At 43.1% G+C, this 23,234-nt stretch overlaps 1 protein-coding gene across 1 annotated transcript in view; it reads left to right on the top strand.

The window, feature by feature from the left end:
* LOC145417408 (uncharacterized) overlaps window positions 1–23,234 on the top strand; it is a 49,605-nt gene that overhangs the window by 16,246 nt on the left and 10,125 nt on the right. The window contains exons 3-4 of the mRNA XM_080286087.1: window positions 3,815–8,666; window positions 15,177–15,806. Coding sequence (XP_080142213.1) covers window positions 3,815–8,666; window positions 15,177–15,806 — 5,482 coding nt within the window. The remainder of the gene's footprint in view (window positions 1–3,814; window positions 8,667–15,176; window positions 15,807–23,234) is intronic.

Genomic DNA, 23,234 nt, shown 5'->3' on the forward strand with positions numbered 1-23,234 from the left:
TGTTGAAAAGGCTGTCCTGATCACATCATTGATTGCATTCCTCGTCAAAATGTCAACTCCGTCACAGCAATTCACACCTTGGACGATTCTGTGTCATTCGTACATTAATATGCATAACAAATGTTTATTTAATTTTCCCGGGACCGTCTGTTGGTGGGATTGTATACAATGCTGCTGCAGCTTCTCTACCGAGTTTGAATACGAGTCGGAAATTGCATTCTCCAGTGACCTTGACTGAGTACAAGTGAGACAGGTACTGGTTTTAGGTGTAGGTTAGTTTCTTTTACAGCTGTTAGGCCATTTAAATTGGCTTTAAACTTTTTTTGGACTCATATGGGTGGGTTTAGGACTTAGTTGGGGGGGGGGGAACCCAAGGCTCAAAAACACATTCCTATACTGTACTTAACATGTTAAATCTACCCCGAGATATGATACACCACCTAACGATGGGTTTTTACTTAACCAATTGCATTGTTGAACTGGGGTATGCCTGTGTTATTTTTGGGTTAAGATGGTCTATAAACTGCTTTTAGGCCTAGTTTGGCTTGTTTTAAAGCCATTTGGGGATTTAGGTGAATTAGAAACTTGTTTTTGGACTCATTTGGGTGAGTTTTGGACTTGGTTGGGTGGTGCAGGGATCCCAAGGCTCTCCATCGCTTCCCTATACTTTCTATGTTATAATGTCTCTGATTAACGATACCCGGCTTAACGATGGATTTTCCCAAATGCATCCCATCGTTATAACTAGGACGGCCTGTACGTCACTTAGGAAAGACTTCAATGGTTATGATACTGCCACTGCACAAAGCAGTGTAAATTACCAAGTACTGTAAATTGTTTTTAACATTTAAAGTAATTATCCTAACTCAGAGGGTTGTCTTTATGTGCATTTGGAAAATTCATAGCAAGATTCTTTGGTTTTTTAAGGGTATTGAGAAAAAAAAAAAAAAAAAAAAAACTCAGAGATGGTCACCTGCACCTTCATTGCCACATTGTATTAGTGCCCGTATGTTCATTGGCATAGGAGACTTTGCAGTGTCTCTTCCTTTGTGTTATATTTTTCATCTTACACCCTGCTTTATTTTGTATATCAGTTGAAAATAGGTATAGTTTGTGTTAGTAATATATGAGGGGATTACTGAGATATGATATGCAAAGTAAATTACTGAGACTGATGCATTACAATACATCCTAGTCAGTTGTTAAAATGGCCCTTGATATAAGAGTGCTGTAATGCAAGTACTAGATGGTGGTGTATCCATGTCTTTACACACACACACACACACACACACACACACACACACACACACACACACACACATACACACAAAATCCAGTGTGCCACTTCTTTTATAGTAATGACTTTCTAAGTCATGAAGGTAATTATTAGATGATATGCTTTCTTCCTTGTATCTATGTAGGGTAGTGCTTTCTTGTTTCTTGTTAGGATAATGTTTGAGAAATTTTGCTAATTTATGCCAAAAGCATTGTAGTTTTCCCTCAGCACCTTCATAACTAGTTGGAGAAGAACAAGGGGGATTTAGGAAGGGAAAAGGGTGTGTAGATTAGATATTTGTTCTAAGATGTTTAGTGGAGAAGTATCTAGAGAAAGGAAGGAAAGTGTATGCTGCCTTCATGGACTTGGAGAAAGCTTATGACAGAATAGATAGGCAAGGTATGTGGAAGGTATTAAGAATATATGGAGTGGAGGGGAAATTGTTGAGTGCTGTGAAGAGTATGTACGAGGGAGCTAGGGCTACAGTGCGAGTGGATGGTGAGCTGAGTGAGTTCTTTGATCTCAATGTGGGACTGAAACAGGGTTGTGTGATGTCTCCATGGCTGTTTAATATATACATGGATGGGGTTGTAAAGGAGGTGCAAGGTAGGGCAGTGGATGTGGGAATGTCTCTAATGAATGAGGGTGAGATTTGGAAGATTTCGGTGTTGCTGTTTGCTGATGATACAGTATTGTTGAGTGAAGATGAATGGGAGTTGCAAGGTTTGGTGAATGAATTTGGGACAGTGTGTAGGAGGAGGAATCTGAAAGTTAAAGTAAACAAAAGTAAAGTTATGGTGTTTGAGAGGAATGCAGTCACAGAGTGTGCAGTGAGGTTGGATGGTGAGGATATGGAGAATGTGAGTGCATTCAAGTACTTGGGTAGTGTGATGAGTAAGGATGGAGCTTTGGGGGATGAAGTGCTTGAAAGGGTACAGCAGGGTAGGATGGTTGTAGGTACACTGAAAGCAGTGGTGAGAAATAAGGAGGTGAGTATGGAAGTTAAGAAGTCACTGCATGATAGTATTGTGATCCCTACCCTGACGTATGGAAGCGAGGTGTGGACCTTGCAAGAGGGGAACAAGTCAAGAGTGAGAGCAGTGGAAATGAGTTACTTGAGAGGAGTATGTGGAGTGACGTGGAGGGACAGGTTGACGAATGAAGAAGTGAAGGAACGTTGTGGGGTGGATGTGGATGTGGTTGAGAAGATTAGGAGAAATACAGTGAGGTGGTTTGGACATGTGAAGAGAATGGAGAATGAAAGACTGTGTAGATTAGATATTTGTTCTAAGATGTTTAGTGGAGAAGTATCTAGAGAAAGGAAGGAAAGTGTATGCTGCCTTCATGGACTTGGAGAAAGCTTATGACAGAATAGATAGGCAAGGTATGTGGAAGGTATTAAGAATATATGGAGTGGAGGGGAAATTGTTGAGTGCTGTGAAGAGTATGTACGAGGGAGCTAGGGCTACAGTGCGAGTGGATGGTGAGCTGAGTGAGTTCTTTGATCTCAATGTGGGACTGAAACAGGGTTGTGTGATGTCTCCATGGCTGTTTAATATATACATGGATGGGGTTGTAAAGGAGGTGCAAGGTAGGGCAGTGGATGTGGGAATGTCTCTAATGAATGAGGGTGAGATTTGGAAGATTTCGGTGTTGCTGTTTGCTGATGATACAGTATTGTTGAGTGAAGATGAATGGGAGTTGCAAGGTTTGGTGAATGAATTTGGGACAGTGTGTAGGAGGAGGAATCTGAAAGTTAAAGTAAACAAAAGTAAAGTTATGGTGTTTGAGAGGAATGCAGTCACAGAGTGTGCAGTGAGGTTGGATGGTGAGGATATGGAGAATGTGAGTGCATTCAAGTACTTGGGTAGTGTGATGAGTAAGGATGGAGCTTTGGGGGATGAAGTGCTTGAAAGGGTACAGCAGGGTAGGATGGTTGTAGGTACACTGAAAGCAGTGGTGAGAAATAAGGAGGTGAGTATGGAAGTTAAGAAGTCACTGCATGATAGTATTGTGATCCCTACCCTGACGTATGGAAGCGAGGTGTGGACCTTGCAAGAGGGGAACAAGTCAAGAGTGAGAGCAGTGGAAATGAGTTACTTGAGAGGAGTATGTGGAGTGACGTGGAGGGACAGGTTGACGAATGAAGAAGTGAAGGAACGTTGTGGGGTGGATGTGGATGTGGTTGAGAAGATTAGGAGAAATACAGTGAGGTGGTTTGGACATGTGAAGAGAATGGAGAATGAAAGACTGACTAAAAGGGTGTATGTAGGTGAGGTGGAGGGAGGGAGAGGGAGGGGTAGACCAAGGATGAGGTGGAGGGATGGAGTTGAGAGGTATATGAGGGAGGGGGGAGTGAGTTGTGGGGAGGGTAGTCAAATGGTGGGTGACAGAGCGACTTGGAGGCGTTTTGTCTGCGGCCACCCTTTGCGGGATTAGGGCGTCGGGCTATAGATAGATAGATAGACCTTCATAACTCCATCTTATTTTGTGTTGTGAAGAATTTGTAAGGTAATGAACATGTCTGTTTTTGTGCAGGGTATGGCGATGAACCAGCAAGTGGGCAACAACATCACTACCATCCCTGTTGTTGGTGCCCCAAACTACAACATGAACTTCCATCCAAACTACCAAAACCAGCAGAACTCCAATCTCTATGACGGAAGGAATTTTTATCCTGAAAACCATGGGGGAGGGGGTAGAGGAGGTCATTATTGGAATCGGACACGAGGCAGGGGGAACCGAGGAAGAGGTGGATTTCATTCTGGGCCTCCACCACCTCTTGAAAAGTCTTCTGGGACCCAGCTGGTTCTTCCACAAGATAAATATATCAAGAAGCCCTCTCCTGAACATAACAAAACAAAGGAGAAAATGAGTGCCCGGTGGCGACGCATGCAGGGCTCTGACAGTGAGAGTGACAGTGAGGACAGTGAGTCTGACAGCAGCGATAGTAGTAGTGGGAGTAGTGGTAGCAGCAGTGGCAGCAGCAGTGGTAGCTCTAGTGGCTCAGACTCTGACTCAGACAGTAGCTCTATGGATAAACGAAAGTCTACTAAAGATGTGAAAAGAGAGGGAGGAGGTATGGAAAGGAAAAGTGGACTGCCTCCTGTTCGACAGAGGCAAGGATCTAGTAAAGGTGTGGTGTCCAAGTCCCCTCCCCCCAATCAAGATTCAGCTACCCGCCTTCCTCCTTCGCCACATAAAGGTCCTCCACCATTAAGACGAAAATCTCCCAGTCCACCAGCAAAGAAGTATAGTAGTGGAGGTCCAGTTAAGAGACGTGGATCAAATAGCCCACCCAGTAATCGTGGTTGGGCTTCACCAGGGGCCCGAACTCGTAGCCCCTACAGGTCCAGGAGTCCACCACCTCGGCCTGGTCTAAAAAGTCCTGGGTCACCTGGTGGTCCCCGTGGCCCCCCACGCTCCCGATCAAGAACACCTGTCAGGAGACGTTCTAGAAGTCCACTCCCCTGGCCCAAGTCCAGGAGTCCACTAAGAGGATCTCGAAGTCCTGCATCGAGATTGCGATCAAGAAGTCCCCCTCCAAGAAGAGGAAGCAGAAGTCCTCCGTCAAGAAGAGGGTCGAGAAGCCCTTTACTTAGGAGGAGTTCAAGGAGTCCTCTTCCACGGCGGAGTTCTCGAAGTCCATATTCCAGATTGGGAAGTAGGAGTCCTCGTCCTAGAAGAGGGTCCAGGAGTCCAATACACAGAAGATCAAGGAGCCCATTCCCAAGGAGAAGTTCTCGAAGTCCACTTTTGCGTCGGGGGTCACGGAGTCCTCTCAGACGCATTTCCAGGAGTCCACCCATGAGACATGGCTCAAGAAGTCCTATCCATCGTGGCTCTAGAACTCCACCTAGGCGCAGCTCCAGAAGTTCTCCCCTTAGGCATAGTTCCAGAAGTCCTCACCTAAGACATGGCTCTAGAACTCCTCCTCGACGCAGCTCCAGAAGTTCACTTCGACGGAGTTCCAGGAGTCCTCTTCCTAGACGTGGTTCACGAAGCCCTCTTCCAAGACGCAGTTCTAGAAGTCCCATAAGGCGTGGTACCAGGAGTCCTCTTCCAAGACGTTCCAGGAGTCCTCTTCCCAAAAGGATTTCTCGTAGTCCCCTCCCTCGAAAGGGTTCTAGGAGTCCTTTAGGGAGGAGAGCCTCTAGAAGTCCATTTCCTCGCCCTGGCTCCCGAAGTCCTCAAGAGCGAGGGCCTGGTCGAGGATCCTCCCACCGATTATCAAGAAGCCCTGGCCGAAGTAGGTTGAAGAGTCCCATCAGAGGACCCAGTAGTAGAAGCCCTGGGTCTCGGTCGAGGACTCCAGGACATCGAAGGAGTCCCCTACTCAGGAGGTCCTCTAGAAGTCCCCTCCCTCCACGCAGAGGCTCTCGAAGTCCTCTTTTGCGCCGTGGATCCCGAAGTCCTTTACCTCGTAAATCTTCTCGGACACCACCACCTAGACGACATTCAAGGAGTCCTCCATTTCACAGACATTCAAGATCCCCACCACACAATCACTCCAGGAGTCCAGTGCCGCGCAGATTGTCTCGAGGTTCCCTACCTCGTAGATCATCCCGTAGTCCCCCACCACATCATCTTTCAAGAAGTCCAGGTCGCCGTGCATACTCCAGGAGTCCACACTCCCGCCGTCTCTCACACAGTCCAGTTCGTCACAGAGGAACAAGAAGTCCTCCCCCAAGACAGTACTCCAGGAGTCCTCCTCCTCGCCGATTTTCTAGGACTCCCCCACCCCGTCGATTATCTAGGAGCCTAAGTCCCCACAGACACGTCCGAAGCTCACCATTGCGCAGATCAAGAAGTCCACCTCCACGACACTTTTCTAGGAGTCCTCTTCATAGGCCTGTGTCGAAGAGTCCTGGACGTATACCCAAGAGCCCAGGCCCAAGGCGTTTCTCTAAAAGTCCTGGGAGGGGAAGGAATGTGTCCCCTCAGAGAAGACCTCTTAGTCAGTCCCCTGTTAGAGGTCACAGGGCCTCCCCAGTGTCACATAGATCTCACAGCCCCAAGCACAGACTCCAGAGATATTCTAGAAGTCCTGGCTTGGAGAGAGAACTTCCCCCTCGTGGATCGCCACTGAAGGGTGAACCTAGTGCTGAATCCATGCGAGAACCACCACCTGGCAGACCACAAAGTCCCAGACATCCTGGACCGGGAATGAGGAGAGAGTGGCCACCACGAGGCCGCTCCAGGACTCCTCCTGGTGCCTTCAGAAGATCTTCCAGCCCGTATGGACGACCTGCCAGAAGCTTATCACCTCATGGAAGACTGGAGGGTAGAGTGCCAGCCCTGATGGAACGTCCGATTTTGGAACACCCTGGGAGAGGCGGGTTTCACAGACCTGCCTTTGGGAGACCTGGTGACAGTGGAATGCATCCTGACAGATTTTCTCCCCCAGGAAACTCAGCTATACATGTAGGCAGGCCTCACGAGTATCGGCCAGATTTTGATCGGTATCCTCCTAACAGACCTCCCCCGATGCCTGTGAATGGTCACCAGCACTTTAGATTCAATGATGCTGGACCTCCTGCTGGCCCAGTTTGGCACCAGCCAGGTAGACGAGATGGGAGAGAGCAATTCTCACCACCACAGCATGGTGAGGGTCCATGGCCAGGTCATTTCCATCCAAGAGACAGACCTGAACATCACTTTGATATGGGACGTGGCCAGCCTTTTAATGCACTGGGGCGACTTGGTCCTGGAGGGCGTGGGCGGGCTGTACATGGTCCTAGACATGGGTCTCCACCTCCAATGGTTCGACGTGGAAGGTCCCCCTTAAGAATGGATCCTAATGGAAGATTCATCAGAGACTTGCCATCACAAGGACCACCTGATAGAAGGCGACCTTTGTCCCCAGGCAGACAAGTGGCCCAGAACATGGAGAGACCTCGATCCAGTTCTCCATTCTCAGGTAGACAGCCGTTATTCCCTCCAGGTGGAAGAGGACAGATGTCACCTCGAGGACGAATGACCAATATGCCACCAGGAAGACGAGGCCCAAGAACTCCTCCTATGCCTACCAATAGGAAGCCTTCACCTCGGCTTGGACCCAAAGAAGGACTCAGGTCACCAAAAGGTCCACATCCGTCATACCAAGAAAATAGGCCACCCATGCCGATACAGCAGCAAACCTCTCAACCATTGCTAAACCTGCCACAACAGCAGCTGCAGCGGGGTGGACATCAACCTCCTCAGAGGCGTCCTCCCCTCTTAGGGGACTGCCCTGGTTCTACTGCTGTTAGGATGCATGAACAAGTGCAGGTGCAGGCTCAAGTGCCTGCCCAGGATGTAGCACTGCAAAAACAGAGGGGTAAAACAGTACACAACCATTCTCCCTCCCAGAATAACCGTAGAAAGGATGATAGGCATGTAGAGGAAATGAGAGTTAAGACACATGAAGAAACAAATAAACAAGGTACTCAGGAAAAAAGAGACAAGAGAGTGGGTTCACCACGCAGAATGGATAATAGTCAGAAGTCTCCAGCACAGGGTAGGTCCCCAGGACAGACACTGAGACAAAGGGGCAACAGCGATAACAGAACGTCAAACAGGACAGGAAGGCATCAGAGTCCCCAAGCTAGGAGTCGGAAGCAGCAGGCAGCTCCCAAATCTGAACAGTCTTCGAGGCACCAGCGTCCCAAGAGCCCCAGGCTAGAGAAGAACTCTGCTGCCACTTCTAATCCAGAGAGGAGGGAAACTAAGGATACCACTAGTTTAGACAGACAGGAAAGGAGAGCAGACACAAGAGTGACAGGGGATCATTCATCAGAGAGGCAAGGCCGAAATGGAAGTCCTTGGCTTGAACCTGTCACTCCAGAAAAACAAGATTCAACCCCTGCCGACCGTTTCCCAACCTCCTCAAGCACCAATCAAGACAATGAGATGCAAGAGAAGCAAAAAATTGATGTAGAGGAGACAGTGGCTCGTGGAGAGCCTCATTTGGAAAAGAGACCTCGAGATGAGCCCTTGACTAAGGATGCCCAATCATCCCAAGCCAAACTGGATGGGAAGAAACAGGCAGAGGATGAAGACAGACTGGAAACTCGGAAAAGGAAGGTAGAGAGCAACTGGTCAGTGTCACCACAAGAACCAAGTAAGACCATCCACAAGGCAGGGGAGTTGGACAGAAGTGAAAAGAACAGGAAAGAAGAAGTGCCAAAGGAGGAACAAGATGATAAAAAGAAAAAGAAGAAGAAGAAGAAAGCAAAGGATGAGGATGAGGAGGAAGAAGAGTCAGTCAAAAGTAAATCTAGCAAAAAGAAGAAAAAGGAAAAGAAGAAAAAGAAAGACAGTAAAAAGAAAAAGAAAAAACGCAAAAGGGCAGATACAGACAGTGAGGAAGAAGAGAAGCAACCAAGTACCTCCAAGTCAAATAAAGATGGTAAGCAGTTCTTTCTCTCACATTAGCCAGAATGTAGTAATAATCATTGGAATGTTAATAGTTGGGAATAATAGTAATGAGGAGGAGCAACAGGTGAAATGTTCATGAAGAACAGAGGGCAATCCAGGTAAAATAAATGCAGAGTTCAGGAGGCAAGTAAGAATGAAGTATTGGTGAAGTAAATGAAGAAGGTTGATGAAATGGACTGGAAACCTTAGTAGAGGGATTAATATGGACAGCAGAGTGCCATTAGCATGAATGGCCTCAACCCCTTCGTCAGGAGACATAAATATGCAAAGAAAATTTAAAGCAGTGACAGAGAGTGAAAGTGGCTATTACTATAAAGACATTGATACAAAACAGGTTGGAGTATGGCAGCTGCAAAAAAATTGCTTGAAGGGGTTTTAATGCCCACATTGACATATTGTTGTTTTTGTTATTGTTCAGCCCATCTCTGTGGCTGAGGTTAGGTTGTAAGGTCGTATGGAGAAAATGGACGCATGTAGTGATGGTTGTGAAAAAGGGAAAAGCGTATATGTGAGTGAATTAGAAGGATGGAGGAGACTTGGTAAGCCAATAAGAGGGGGGGACAGATAAAGTGTGATAAGATAGTGTAGGAGACAGCAAGATATGAAGATTGATGAGGGTAGGGAACTGACAGTGGATTGAACTGGTTGAATGAATTTGGGACTGAGGAGTGAATGAGGAGAGTTGGTAGTGTGGGAGAAAGCAAGATATGGAGGTTGATGAGGGTGGGGAATTGACAGTGGATTGAACTGGTTGTATGAATTTGGTACTGAGGAGTGAATGAGGAGAGTTGGTAATCCCCTTAAGTTGATAGTAAAATAGTTGGTTTGACTGTTTCTGAAATACATTTGTGTGGAAGTGTACCTGCAAGGTTGAGTCAGGATCCAGGGATTTCAATGATGAGAGAATGAGTGTGTGGCCCAGTTCAGCGCGCATTATGTTAACTATTGTGTTCCTTCTTTCTCTTTGTTTTCTGAACCTGACCCCACCCCACATGTGAATGGGCGAGATGGTGTTGGTGGTAATACAATACTGTATGCTTGCATCTACCAGATGATTTTGTTGATCTTTGGAAGGACTTCTAGTAGTGAAGAGGTTAATGAAGGCAGCATCTGCTGTAACCCTTTAAGTTTGAAGAGCTGTCTTCAGTTGAATATCATCTGAAGGTAGTAAGAGTAATGAAAAAAAGACCACCAGATGGAAGGGGTAATGAGAAATCCACATCAAATACTAGCTAGAAGCAGTTGTACAGTATAATTTTGCTTTGACTGTTTATTGCGTACAATATGTGATTGGGGTGCCAGAGAGGAGAATGAAGGTGATAGTGATTTAGGAGAAAGGATGTGTTATATGGAAGGTGTATGTGTAACTGTTTGTGGATATGGCAGCTGTCATTTGATGAGGAATTAAAGTGCAGAGAGTAGTAGGGAAATACTTGTCAAAAATTTAAAAGTTAACACTGCTAGAGGAAAGTGATGATAATCACACGAGACGCAGATGTACTGTGCGTGTTATGAAACGTATTTCAAAGGTAAGCAGGCCGTATTTCATTTAGCTTATCAAACATATGGGCAGAAACAGATGCATATTCTTGGAAGTAGCCAGTTCATTCATCATCATCATCATTCGGACCTCCTTTCCCACCCTGGGGCTGGGTGAGGAGTAGCAACGTCCAGACAGCCAGTTCATTCAAAGCCAGGATATATGGCTCATTTATGGAATAGGTTGAGGTTGTCATGTAAACCACAGGGTTGAAAATACAATGAGTGATGTTCTAAATCACAGAGGTCTAAACATTCAGGAGGGCAAGAAGTGTGTGTGTATAGAACAGCAAGTAAATTATTTAAGGAGGATTGACTTGCTGTCAGTGTTCTATGACAGATAGGAAGTGAAGTGTCAAGGGTGAACTGTAAATCAGAGGGGCCTGATTGTGGTTGATTTATGATTACTTTGTGACAGCAGAGAGACAATGCGGGTAAATGAGGTTAATTTTCTCTTGTTTTGGCGGGCCATACAGCTGGAGCGGGTAACAGCAAGGGTGCATTATGTGCATCTTAGATTGTGAATGAACCCAAGTTGCATTTTTTGTATATCGTAACACATTCTTATAGTTATTTCATCTTTTAGTGAATGGGGCACCCATCATCCACTCACTCAGTGCAGGGATGCCTTATGGTCTCTGCACTGAGTGACAAGCCAATGGTTTTGTGTACCCAGGAAACCATTTACTACACTGGGTGGTAACCATATAACCAGGGGTTTTGACTGGGTTAAGTGTCCCCCAGATTACCCCATCTAAAATCACTTAATCATGGCAATTGTTTCAGAGAGCTTTGAAGGACCCAATACTTGCTCAGGGTCCCAGCCAAGGCTGATTCACATGGCCTTGTGGAATGTAAGAGATGTGATTGAGGAGAGCAAGAGGGTGGAAGTAGTGAATGTGTTCAAGAGTGCGAGATATGTCGTGATGACATTGTGTGAAACTAAGATGAAAGGGTGTGAAGTGGAGGAGTGGGAGGGTGTGAAATGGGTAAGATTGGGCATGAATGGGCAAGGAAGGAGTTGCTTTGTTGATGGATGAGGTGTGACAGAGTGGAATGAGAGATTACAAATGTGTCTGCTTGAGGTGCATACATGTCAAGTTCAAGTTTTAGAAGGTGAAGGTGGCGGTGATTGTAGCATATGCACCGTGTGAGGACAAGAGTGAGAGAGAGAAAGGCAGGGTTTGGGATGAGCTGGATGAAGCAGTGGGAGAAATGCCCAGGAGCTATAAAGTGATCGTAATGGGTGATATGAATGGAAGAGTAGGCACTGGTCCTGAGGATAAAATAATGGGTTGTAATGGAGTACCTGGAGTAAATGATAATGGGAAGTGACTGAAGGATATGTGTCAGGAAAGGAGGTTGTGCATTTGTTCCTCGTATTTCAAACACAAAGATGCACATGAATATACATGGTATAGAGGGAATGGGAATCATGTTGAAAGGAGCCTGATTATGTGCTCGTAGAGAGGTCAATGCTGGAGTGGTAGTTGAGAAGCTGAGGATCAAAGAAATGGCAGATGAATACAGGACCAAAATAGGGGAGGATTTAGAATAAGTGAATTGGAATGAAATGGATCTGGACAGCCTGTGGAATGCACATAGGGATTGCTTAGTTAGGAATGTTAAAGCGGTATGTGGTGTGGCAAGAGTAACAACAAAGAAGAAAGGTACAGCATAGCAGGATGAAGAGGGTAAGATAGCAGTGGAGGAAAAGAGGAAGAAGTGACTAGAGTGGTTATAGGACAGGGTTTCAGTGAATGCGAGACGCATGTAAAGAGACTAGTGAAGAGGAAAAAGGAGGAGGTAAATGATGATCTAGGAAGAAAATGAATGCAAACTGCTATGAAAATAGGAATTTATTCTGGAAAGACATGCGGAAATGTAGAAGTGAAAGCGGAAAGAAATATGAAAGTGTGAAGGATGCAGGTGGTAGATTATTAACCCATGGAGTTGAAGTAAGGACCAGATGGAAAGAATATTTTGAAACCCTGATGAATGGGAATAGAGAGAGCAGAGTCATTGTAAACATGATTGGTTTTGGGGGTGTGCAGAGAAGGAATGCAGTGCCAGGAAACTTGACCCTTGCACAGGTGAAGAGTGCTGTGAAGCTTCTGAAAATATGAAAGCAGCTGGGGTTGATGAGATGTATGCAGAGATGATAAAGTGTACTGGAGAGAGCTGAATGAGGTGCTTGTTGGAGATATGAAAGAAGGCAAGGATGAGTGAAACTGTGCCAGGAGAGTGGAAAAAGGCTGTGATTGTACCCCTGTACAAAAATAAAGGTGAGCAAAGTGAGTGCAAGAATTATCGTGGCAGTAGTTTATTGAGTGTGGTAGGGAACGTATATGGAAGAATTATTATAGAGAAAGTATGAGACATATCAGAAGTCCTAGTGAGTGATGAACAGGGTGGCTGTAGGAGTGAGAAGGACCATAAGGTGTTTATGGCTTTCATGGACCTGGAAAAAGCATACAACAAAGTTGACAGAGAAGGATTGTGTAAGGTTTTGCGCATGTACAGTGTAGATGTAAGCTGCTAGGTGCCGTCAAGAGTTTTTATGATGGTAGTGAAGCATGTGTAAGAGTTAATGGGCATCCAAGTGAATGGTTCACGATCATTGTGGGCGTGCGACAAGGTTGTGCAATGTCCCCATGGTTGTTCAATATATATATATGGATAGGGTGATGAGAAAAGTAAAAACACGAGTAATGGAGAGGGGGATGGCGTTGGTAATGAATGGTGTTGGATGGAATATCCCAAATTTGTTGTATGCTGATGATGCAGTACTACTTGCAAGTACCGGACAAGAACTTGGTAGACAAGTGCAGAGTTTTGCTGATGTCTGTGAGCGTCATGCCTTGAGAGTAAATGTAGAAAAGAGTAAAGTGATGGTTATTAAGAGAGAAGGTGACTCCCAGTGTAATGTTATAGTGAATGGAGAGACTGGTATTGGTGAGAGAGTTCAAATACCTTGGTACAGTGATAGAAAAGAGAGGAAAATGTGCAGAAGAAGTGGAAGGTGGAGTGACACAAGGAAGGAAGGTAGCCGGTGCAATGAAGGCCTTGATAAGAAACAGAGGCTTGAGTGTTGCAGCTGTGCAAGGCTTGCATGAAGGAGTGTTAGTGCCAACTTTAACATATGGATGTGAGACTATGGTGTGGGATGAAAATGGAAAGTCAAGAGTGAGAGCAGTGGAGATGGGACTGCAGAGGAATGTATGTGGAGTGCAGGGAGTGGATCCGATATGAAACACAGTAATGTGATTCATGAAAGATGTGGAGTGAGGAAGTCTTTGGACATCAGAATTGGAGAGTGTGCTGAGGTGGTATGGTCATGTGGAGAGAATGGATAACAATAGAATAGTGAAAAAGGTATATCTGAGTGAATTTGAAGGTGGGAGGAGGCTAGGTAGGCCAAGGAGAAGGTGGAGAGATATGGTGGATGATTGCATGAGGAAGAGAGGTTTGGAAGTCGGTGGGGCTAGGGGACTGACAGGAGATCGAACTGGCTGGATGAATATTGTGAGGTGAAGTGCATGATCGGGGATTTGGCACCCCTTTTTAATGTGACAGCATCTGGATTGACGCTATTGGATATGTTTATGTGAAGCTACAGTACGTGTTGAATGTTTTAGGTGTATCAGATAGAGCCAGGATTCCGGAGGCTTGAATGGTGAATGAATGGAAGTGTGGCTTATTGGATTGGGCTGATTTGGGCTGTCTGGACATAGCTACTCCTCACTCTGCCTGAAGGTGGGAATGGAGGTCCAGATGATGATGATGAAGGAAAATGGAATGCCTAACTACCCAAGAACTTCATTTCATGTAATTTTACTGCAGTCATCCAAGGCATTGCAAGCATAGTAATTTCATTTGCTCTTTTACCAGTTCTTAATTGTATCTTGACTGTAGTCAGTTGATCAGATGCCTTATGATAAGTACAGTAGCTTAAAAGCAGCAAAAATATTGTAAAATTACTGTTCCCTATCTTCTTCTTCAAAATGAAATGCCTACTGATGATACGAAGACTACCGTATGTAATACACAATACTTGCATCCCATGAGCCTCAGTTTATCATGCATTGTGCTCTGCTCTGCCCTCTGTTGTAGGTCTTGTAGAGGGAAGTTTAATGTGTGAACTAGTCTCTTATAGGGTATGGGAGTAGGGAAAGTGAGGGTACTTGAACCGAACCTAGGCATTGTAGTGAACATGATGACAGCCTTGAGAGTTAATTGAAAGTAGCAGGGAGCAGAGAAGGTATATTGGACACTGAAATTAGTAACAGGAAAATACAAAGAAAGAGAAGAAGCATTAAAGCATTACAAGAGAGTGCGATGTACAATGCAGGAATTAACTTGGATGTTGCTTGAGGAACACAAGTCAGGAGGTAAGGCAATGGTGAAAACTTATGTTATTAAAATCATGGCACAATAGTCTGCTCAGAAAGTAACACTGAAGGATAGGTAAACAGATGAATAGGTTTATGAGAAATGTCATGTGGAGGTTTATGATGAGGGTAGATGTAATGGGTAATTCATCTGAAAAACATGTTTAAATGATTTTAAGATATTGTTAATGTTCTTAATGCTTGACATTAACAGCATTAATATAACAGACAACGATTGATTCAGGAAAATTTGTACTATGTAGTACATAAAGGAGTATCATTACCAAAGTCTTGGTTGTAGTCTTATATGTTTCAGACAAGCTGTATATTACATATAAATTTATTCTTTTTAATTTAGAATAACTTTTATTGATTGATAATTACAGTATATGGAAGTTTTCAACCTTACAAGGTACTGAAAAGTGTTTGCTTATTGAATATATCATCTCAGTATTAATAATCTCAGACTTGCTGTTTTGCACATATTTCAGCATTGTGGAGAATTGTATTTTACCCTTCCAGTATAATATTTTACTATATTGTGTTCTCAGGAGGGAGGCGGGGTGACATGGATTCAACAGACCTGCGCCACATGTTGAAACGTAAAACCAGTGACTCCTCGCATGACAGACGTGATCGCAGTAAGGCAGATGTGAGCAGGGGTGGAATGAGCAGATCAGAATCAGACAGAGACAGACGAGAAGGCGAAAGACAGTCAGGTAGAGGAGAGGGAAGCAGATCAAATGTTAGCCGAGGAGACAGAACAGAGAGTGGCCGAAGAGAGGGAAGCAGAGCAGACAGCGGCCGAGGAGAGGGAAGCAGATCAGAGAGTAGTCGAGGAGAGGGAAGCAGATCAGTCAGTGGCCGAGGAGAGGGAAGCAGAACAGATAGTGGTCGAGGAGAGGGAGGTAGATCAGATGGTGGCCGAGGAGAGGGAAGCAGAGCAGACAGCGGCCGAAGAGAGGGAAATAGAACTGACAGTGGACGAGGAGAGGGAAACAGATCCGACAGTGGCCGAGGAGGTGGAGGCAGGACAGAAACGGGGCGTGGAGATACAGGCAGAGTGGAGCCAAGTGGAGGCAGGGAGGAGAAACGAAGGCGACGGGAGGACATGGAGACGTACAGACCCGCGGCAGCCAGTGGAAATACCCGAGAACAAGACGCCAGTAGGAAGAAGCACGGTTAGTCCCTTTTCTTCCGATTGTCAGTATGTGTTTTCAATACAGATTCATATGTGATTGGTGATGGAAGATTCATACTTTGGGAGTTTTGCCTGTCAGGTAATCAAAAAATAAGTGTACAGTTTAGGCTCCAAAATTTGAAGTGCTTGTGTCCACACACTGTTTGAACTTTTCAGAAATTCAAACTTTAGATAGTTTGTTACTTGGCTTTCCTAATTTTATTCTCGTAGTTTAGATATACAGTACTGTATCTTTGATAAAAGCTGTGTAGTACGGGCGAATCAACCATCTGCAGTGATCCTATTATCCAGTGTTTTTATAACATGGCCATTATCATTATTCTGCAATAAGCTCAAGCTAATGATAATTGTCAGTACAGCACCTGTATAACACCTGCTGTTAACCATGAAGTATTTTTCGCCATCACTTATCTTACCTTCTGTATGCCCACTTTGGTTCCTAAATGTCGGTTGTATTCATATTTAGTTCCACCAGTAAGTTGTAAAGGAAAATAATTTTGCAATCAGTTATCAGTTTAAAGTAAAAATTTATATACTGTATGAATATCTCTTACTGCCGTGCCTTGTGTCAGCTAGCAGGCGATCAGCTGACCTTTGTTTACCACCCAATGATGTTCTTAGTGTCAACAAAGGGTGCTGTTTCTCACACACTACTGCCACCTCATTTTATGTATGACTTGCATACCCAAGCAACAAAGTGAATAATTACCTCTGGCTGTAATCTGTTTTATAATAACACACTTATACAAGTTGGCATTGTTAATCTAGTAGAAATATTGAAGTCCCACATAATGATACATTACAAGTTTGTGTGTGTGTGTGCACCTGTGCACACACGCACACACTTGCACATGTGCATGTGCATGCACCTATTTGTATTCACCTGTTTGTATTTTACAGGATTTGATTTCTGTACTCATATTGTCCTGTCTCCAGCATTACAACTATCCAAGTTTTCCTTGAAGTTATGGATGTTCTTAACACTTAACACCATTTCATGTAATTAGTTCCATGTAGCTGTACTTATGTGTGGAAAACCATTTCCTTGCATCACCCAAGCACCCGGCAGCTTTAGTATATAATGAGCGCCTCAAACTTCACTGAACATTCTTCGACAATAACAAACAATTGTTGTTAAATGGGGTGCAATACATGATTCCTACCCTTTTTACTGCAACCTGGCCTGAAATTTCCCTCTTCCTGTGGTGATTGCTGAGTTGTAATAATAGATTATTGTAATGCTGTATTAGCATGGAGAAGTGCAAAGACAAGGATGTGAAATAAGCTGCAGAATGGTGAAATTTTGGGCCAGGTTAGTTTAAATATGATATTATACTTTTTTAGAATATGATACTATACTCATTTATTTTCAAACCTGCTTGAATTCCCACCTGAAGGAGTGGGGGGAACTCTCGGATAGAACAAACTATCGGCTTTAACGAACCTAGCTTCCCCCCAATTAATTCATTAGAGCGAGGGTCTGCTGTATGTCCTCTTGTTCTTCCATCATTCCGTTTGATATATTCATCTCTATAAAAAGTTTTCAGTACCATGTGTACACTTACACATCATTACTGTCTCCTCTTTTCTCATGCAACATAGGTAATTTCAACCTTTGTAACCTCTCTCCATACTGTAGTTCTCTCAAGTTTGGTATCGTCTTCAGACCCGAAGCCAAGGGGGTCGAGAGGGTCGGATGACCCCCCTCCTCCACCTGCCTAACGGTTCACTTTCTCGTGGTCTGTTTCTTTATATCAGTGCAAAAAGAGTCTCTCATTTGTTCATAAGTTTTGTGCTGCTTCTCAGCGTCGCCTGTTCATACACCCAGACACCCATATCAAGTATTCAGCAGACCTCTGACCAGCCGGCAGCTGTACAAGTCCAGATTGAGCAGACCCCCCCCACCCCCCACCCCATTCGATAAGTCTAGCTATCGGCCTGATGTTGGTAGCCTGTCTGTGTGCTTTCTCTAATTATTTTATATATTTTTTTATATTGTTTTATTTTTTAAATTGGAGAGATCACACAACTGCAGCTTATTGTAATCTACTGTAGATATTACCATTGTCATTATCAGTTTACTTAACATATCTTCACTCATATTATTAAATTTCTTTGCTGGTTATCTTATTTTCATGCCTTTTTTGGTGGTAATCTCTATTCAGTTATTAGACCCAAATCCTTCATGTGTTATCATGGTAACATGTTTCATCCCCATTTTATAGTTCCAGATGGTCTGCTCATGCTTACATCTATCTTAGTCACATGACACTTGCTACATTAAATTCAGTCTTCCATTCCTTGCTTCATCTGTATAGTTGATCCAGGTCATCTTGCAGCTCCCCACTGCTTGTTTCATCTACAGTTTCTTTAATAATTTTTGTATCATTAGCAAAAATATTCATATATGATTAAACTTCATTTGGCATATCATTTACCCATATTAGGAACATTATGGATGCCAAAACTGCTCCCTAGGGCACACCACTTATTACTCCATTCCATGATGAAAACTTATCTCTAATCATAGTTCTCATTTGTTTGCTAGTAAGTAACTTCTGATCCATCTCAATAAATCACCCTCTCTACCACCAGTATCTCTAAATTTCCAGATCAACCTCTTACGTGGTACTCAGTTAACCCGCCGCATGCCAGTGCCGTTTTAAAACGGTCTGACATAATTCCGCGGCCAGTGCCAGTGCCATTTTAAAATGGTTTAAAATAAAAATATTCACTGTGACCGCATTTTTCAAGATTCAAGGATAAAAATCGGCAGGCATGTATGGTAACTGTTCCTCTACCGTCCCCCAGGCTGTCAAGGCCATACACTCACTCACTTCCCCCCTCACACTCGCTCTGCCTCACTCTGCCTGTGTCCCTCACCCAGTACTGTACATAGTGAAGGCATTTTGTAAATATTTTCATGTAAGTGTAAGTTGTAAATATTTTCTTGTAACTGTTAGGACTGTATAGTGAAATCAAGTTGTAAATACCTTCTTGTAAGTGCCAGGACTGTACGTAATGAAGTCAGGCTGTACCTATCTTCAAGTAAGTGTAAGATAATGCATTCACAGCGAGAAAGACACACAAATTGTGATAGATGCTGAAGTAATAAGTAATCAGAAAAGTGTACTGAACATTGCTATACCTTCCCAGCATAAATACCTGAGTATACCTTACATAGAAAGCAGCTTGCTCTCATGGACGTGGTGAGCGTGAGAGAGTGGCTATACCTGTACACGAGAATGCAGGACTCAATTAAACCCATTTCCAAGCCTCGGTGAGCATTTTAATGGCGAAATTCGTTGTTTCCACATCAAAATCTATCATTTTAGCCCAAAAAAAAGGGTAGAAAAATGACTGGCACTGGGGTGACTCATAGGGCTAAAAATAGCCGGCACGCGGCTGGTTAAATCCCCCCCTGAAATCCAAATAGATGCAACTTACCCACCCATCTCTCTCCTACAGCACATTGACAACTCTGTCATAAAAACTCAATAAATTTGTGCCACTTGAAGTGCCTTCTCTAAAACCAAAGTTTCTTGAGGCAGTTACCTAATTGTCCTCTAAGTATGCAACCCATCTTTTCCTGATGATTTTTTCATACAATTTACAAGTGATGCTAGTGAGTGGCATTGGTCTATAGTAGTGATGGTCTGAATGTATGTTTTTCAACATTAGCGAATAGGAATAGGAATTTTTAATATTTGCAAATACAAATGCAAATGAGAATATTCTGTTTGTTGACATAGAAACATGAGTTATTCATATTTTTTTGTATGAATTAATTTCACTGCAACAGTTTCAGCCACAAAAATTGGGTGAACAAATTTCTATCAATTTTCTATGTTACCAGGATGCAGGATGAGGACCCAACTCTTACATGCATCTCCCCAGGATATCAGATGCATCCTGGATGAACTTTGAATGGACCCAAAACAGATAATGTCAGACAGGCATTGCTCTCTCTCTCTCTCTCTCTCTCTCTCTCTCTCTCAGAAGTTCCTGAGATTTAGAGTACTTTTTCTAGTTACAAGCAAAAAATCTGGAGATTATCCACTTTTTAATGAGAAATTCTGAAAATCTGTCATTAACCAAAAAATCTGGAGAAATCCAGACTGTTCTGGGAAAATGGCAACACTGCATGATGCAGCAGGCAGCCCAAGCTAGCTAAGCACAGGTGCTGGTTGGCAACACTAGCCTAGAACACTTTTTCAACTCATGCTTTTCACTCTTTATTACATTTTTAATGTTTGCAAACTACTCACATGTAATGCAAATGTGAATGTGAATATCGAAAAAATATGCAAATGTTTGCAAATGCAAAGACAAATTTTCAGACCATCACTAGTCTGTTGTTTAATGGATCTTGTCTGTTTCCATTCTTATATATTGCTACTATATTTTGCTGTCTTCCAGTCTTTCATCAGATCTCCCTCTTTTAAAGAAAATCTTATTATCTCAGTATTGAGTTAACTTACTGGTTTGCAAATTCCCTTCTTAGCCGACCAGATATATTATCTGGCCTCATGGCTTTTCTTGCATTCACATTTTTCATTAGCTCCAGCAGCTCCTTAGCTTCAAGTTCTGTCAGAATTATCATATTGTCATGTTCTGATTTATTTCAGGTCTCAGAAAATTCTTTTCCTTTACAGTAACTGGAATTTTTCATTCATAGTCTCAGACATGTCCTCCTTGTGTTCATGATTTTCCAACTTTTGTCATTCAATCTGTGTTTTTCTTTTCATTTTACTATTTATATGTCAGTAAAATAATTTTGGATCACTTCCACACTTCTAATATACTATAACACTAGCCGTGTGTGTGTGTGTTTTGGGCAGCCGAAACCATACATTCAAATTGCACCAAAATTGGCACAAAAATCGCAAAAAATTCGCTGATGTGAAAAAGCTTGATCCCATCATGATTGAAAAACTTTACTATATTTAATGAGTGATCACATTTTGACCCAGAAACACTGCTCCAGGCGCTTGGCACAGGATCTCCGTAGAATTTTTTGCTCACAGGTACAGTAAAAGTCCAATATTTCGGCATCCAATTCCCCAGCAAATCTGACATTTCGGCAGTTTTGAGAAATAGTCCCATTTACGAAAATCTCCGATCGTTCGGCGGATTCTCCGATTTTTTTCGTCAGTCTTGAAATTCTCCATGAGGCTCGCCAGCTAGCTACCCGCCTTTACCCGCCTTAGTGAGTGAGATAGTGAAAGTGATGGAACGAGTCTACCACTGCCATGAAGCTCAGAGGCTAGCTCTTTCTCCTATAGCATAAAGAGAGGACAAACATGTAGTGAGTCTAGCATGGGAAAGAGAATCTGTTTCGCCATTCTTCCGCCATTCTTCCGAGTTGTTGCCGTGCTGCTGCCGACTTCTCTTGATTCTTCTGTGTGCTTTGTGAACTTCGTACCGAAATACCTCTGAAATTACTATTCGAGTGTGCTGGGGACTTCTTCCAGCAGTAGCAGACTCTAATCAACCCCTTCTATTGTACATATGCAAATAAGGAACCTACTATAAGTTTAGGTAAGTGCATGTGAACTTGTAGGCCTACTGTACCATTACATTTATATACAGGTAACTCGCACGGAACACGTGGGTTTCGTTCCTACGGTGCAGCGTTAGGTGCGAAATCGTGTATATTTAAACTACTCCGTATTTTGCTCCCTAGACCCCCCAAATGTGTTGTTTTGCTGTTATCTGTCACTGGTAATCACTAGAAAGCACTTTAAGTGGTTAGAAGGTTTATTTAATGTTATAACTCACAAATACAGTACTCCACAGCAAAACTTCAACACACAAATACTGTACGTAAACACAAGGAAACATTCCGACGCCGATCATAGGTAATCATATAAATCAGGTTAACTGGTACCAGTGCTTTAACTTACAAGTACATACCAGAACAGTACATATTTAACTTAGAAATGCAGTACTGTGATATTGAATGATTTTAGTACTGTTAGGAATGGCTGGAAAAAAAAAATGTTATGAATACATTTTCACCTTTTTGATATATGTTTATGGTAGTTTCGAGTTATTTTTTACGTTATCGTTGTACCCATGCTTGGAAAAGGAAGCGAAAGAGTTGAATTTTCAGTCCTAAATGAGAAAACTGCACGTCCTCCAAGGCTAGACTCTGCCACGGGAGAATAAAGTGGAGGGTCAGTCCGATTAGCAATAAGGAAGTTGTGTCACAACTTCCAGCTCCCACACCACGAGAATGGCTAAAAATAGAATCGTAATGCAGTTTCAGAACCAACAATAAGTCTAATTATTACGAATACAGATACAGAGCAGAAATAAATACGTTTACAGACGGGGAAAACGTACTCCTTCCGTCATAACATGTTCATCTTTATCATTTTACGTTCATCTTTATCATTTTACCTTGTTATTTTCGCAATATATATTGCTGTCTCGTAAACAGGGTGGTTGTTTGTGTTTTGCAAGGGAGGAAAAAGATTGTATTTTCTGTCTGGGTCGAGATAATGGGTGTAACAATGTGTGGTTAGGCATGGCCACGAGCGAAAAAATCGTACATCCACTCATCACGATAGCAGGTGGTGAACTGACAGATGATACATGAGAGAGTGAAGTCAAGGTCAGTCTCATGTCCCAGATTTTCGTTCCCTTCCCGAAAGTTTTCACAGTTTTCTACAAGTTGCATTGCATCGAATGATCCAAACCATTACAGCAAACCTGAGCAAATAGGTAAAGATACCAAGACAAAAATGTATTTTTCTCTTATTATAAGTCTTTAACAAACAAACAAAAAAGGCAATATTCCGACGCCGATCATGGGTAATCATATAAATCAGGTTAACTGGTTACAAGGCTTTATTTAATGCTTTAATTGCTTACAAGTACATACCAGAACAGTAAATATTTAACTTACAAATACAGTTTGCACTGTAGAAAAACAGTACAGTAAGAGTTTAACGAACAAACAACAAGGCAATATTCCGACGCCGATCATGGGCAATCATATAATTCGGGTTAACTGGTTACAAGGCTTTATTTAATGATTTAACTTTATTTAAGTGCCTACAAGTACAGTACATACGAGAACAGTAAATATTTAACTTACACATACTGTACAGTACTGTGGAAAAAACGAACAAATAAAAAAGGCAATATTCTGACGCCTATCAGGTAAACTGGTTATAAGACTTTATTTCTTGCTTTAACGTTATTTAATAGTACTTTAAGTTCCACATAAACTTACCAGAACAGTACAGTACTGTAAATATTTAACTTACAAATACTGTTCTACTGTACTCGGGAATGTCTCACTCACTGAATAATTTCCCGCCTAGATCATCACGTAATCAAAACAAACCGCGCGCTGCGGTGACGTTCGAGGATTTGATCTTTCAAAGGCCTCTCCTGC

The sequence above is a fragment of the Coenobita brevimanus genome, chromosome 110, assembly GCF_032717465.1.
Source record: "Coenobita brevimanus isolate Jiangsu-jjx chromosome 110, ASM3271746v2, whole genome shotgun sequence".
NCBI lineage: Eukaryota > Metazoa > Arthropoda > Malacostraca > Decapoda > Coenobitidae > Coenobita > Coenobita brevimanus.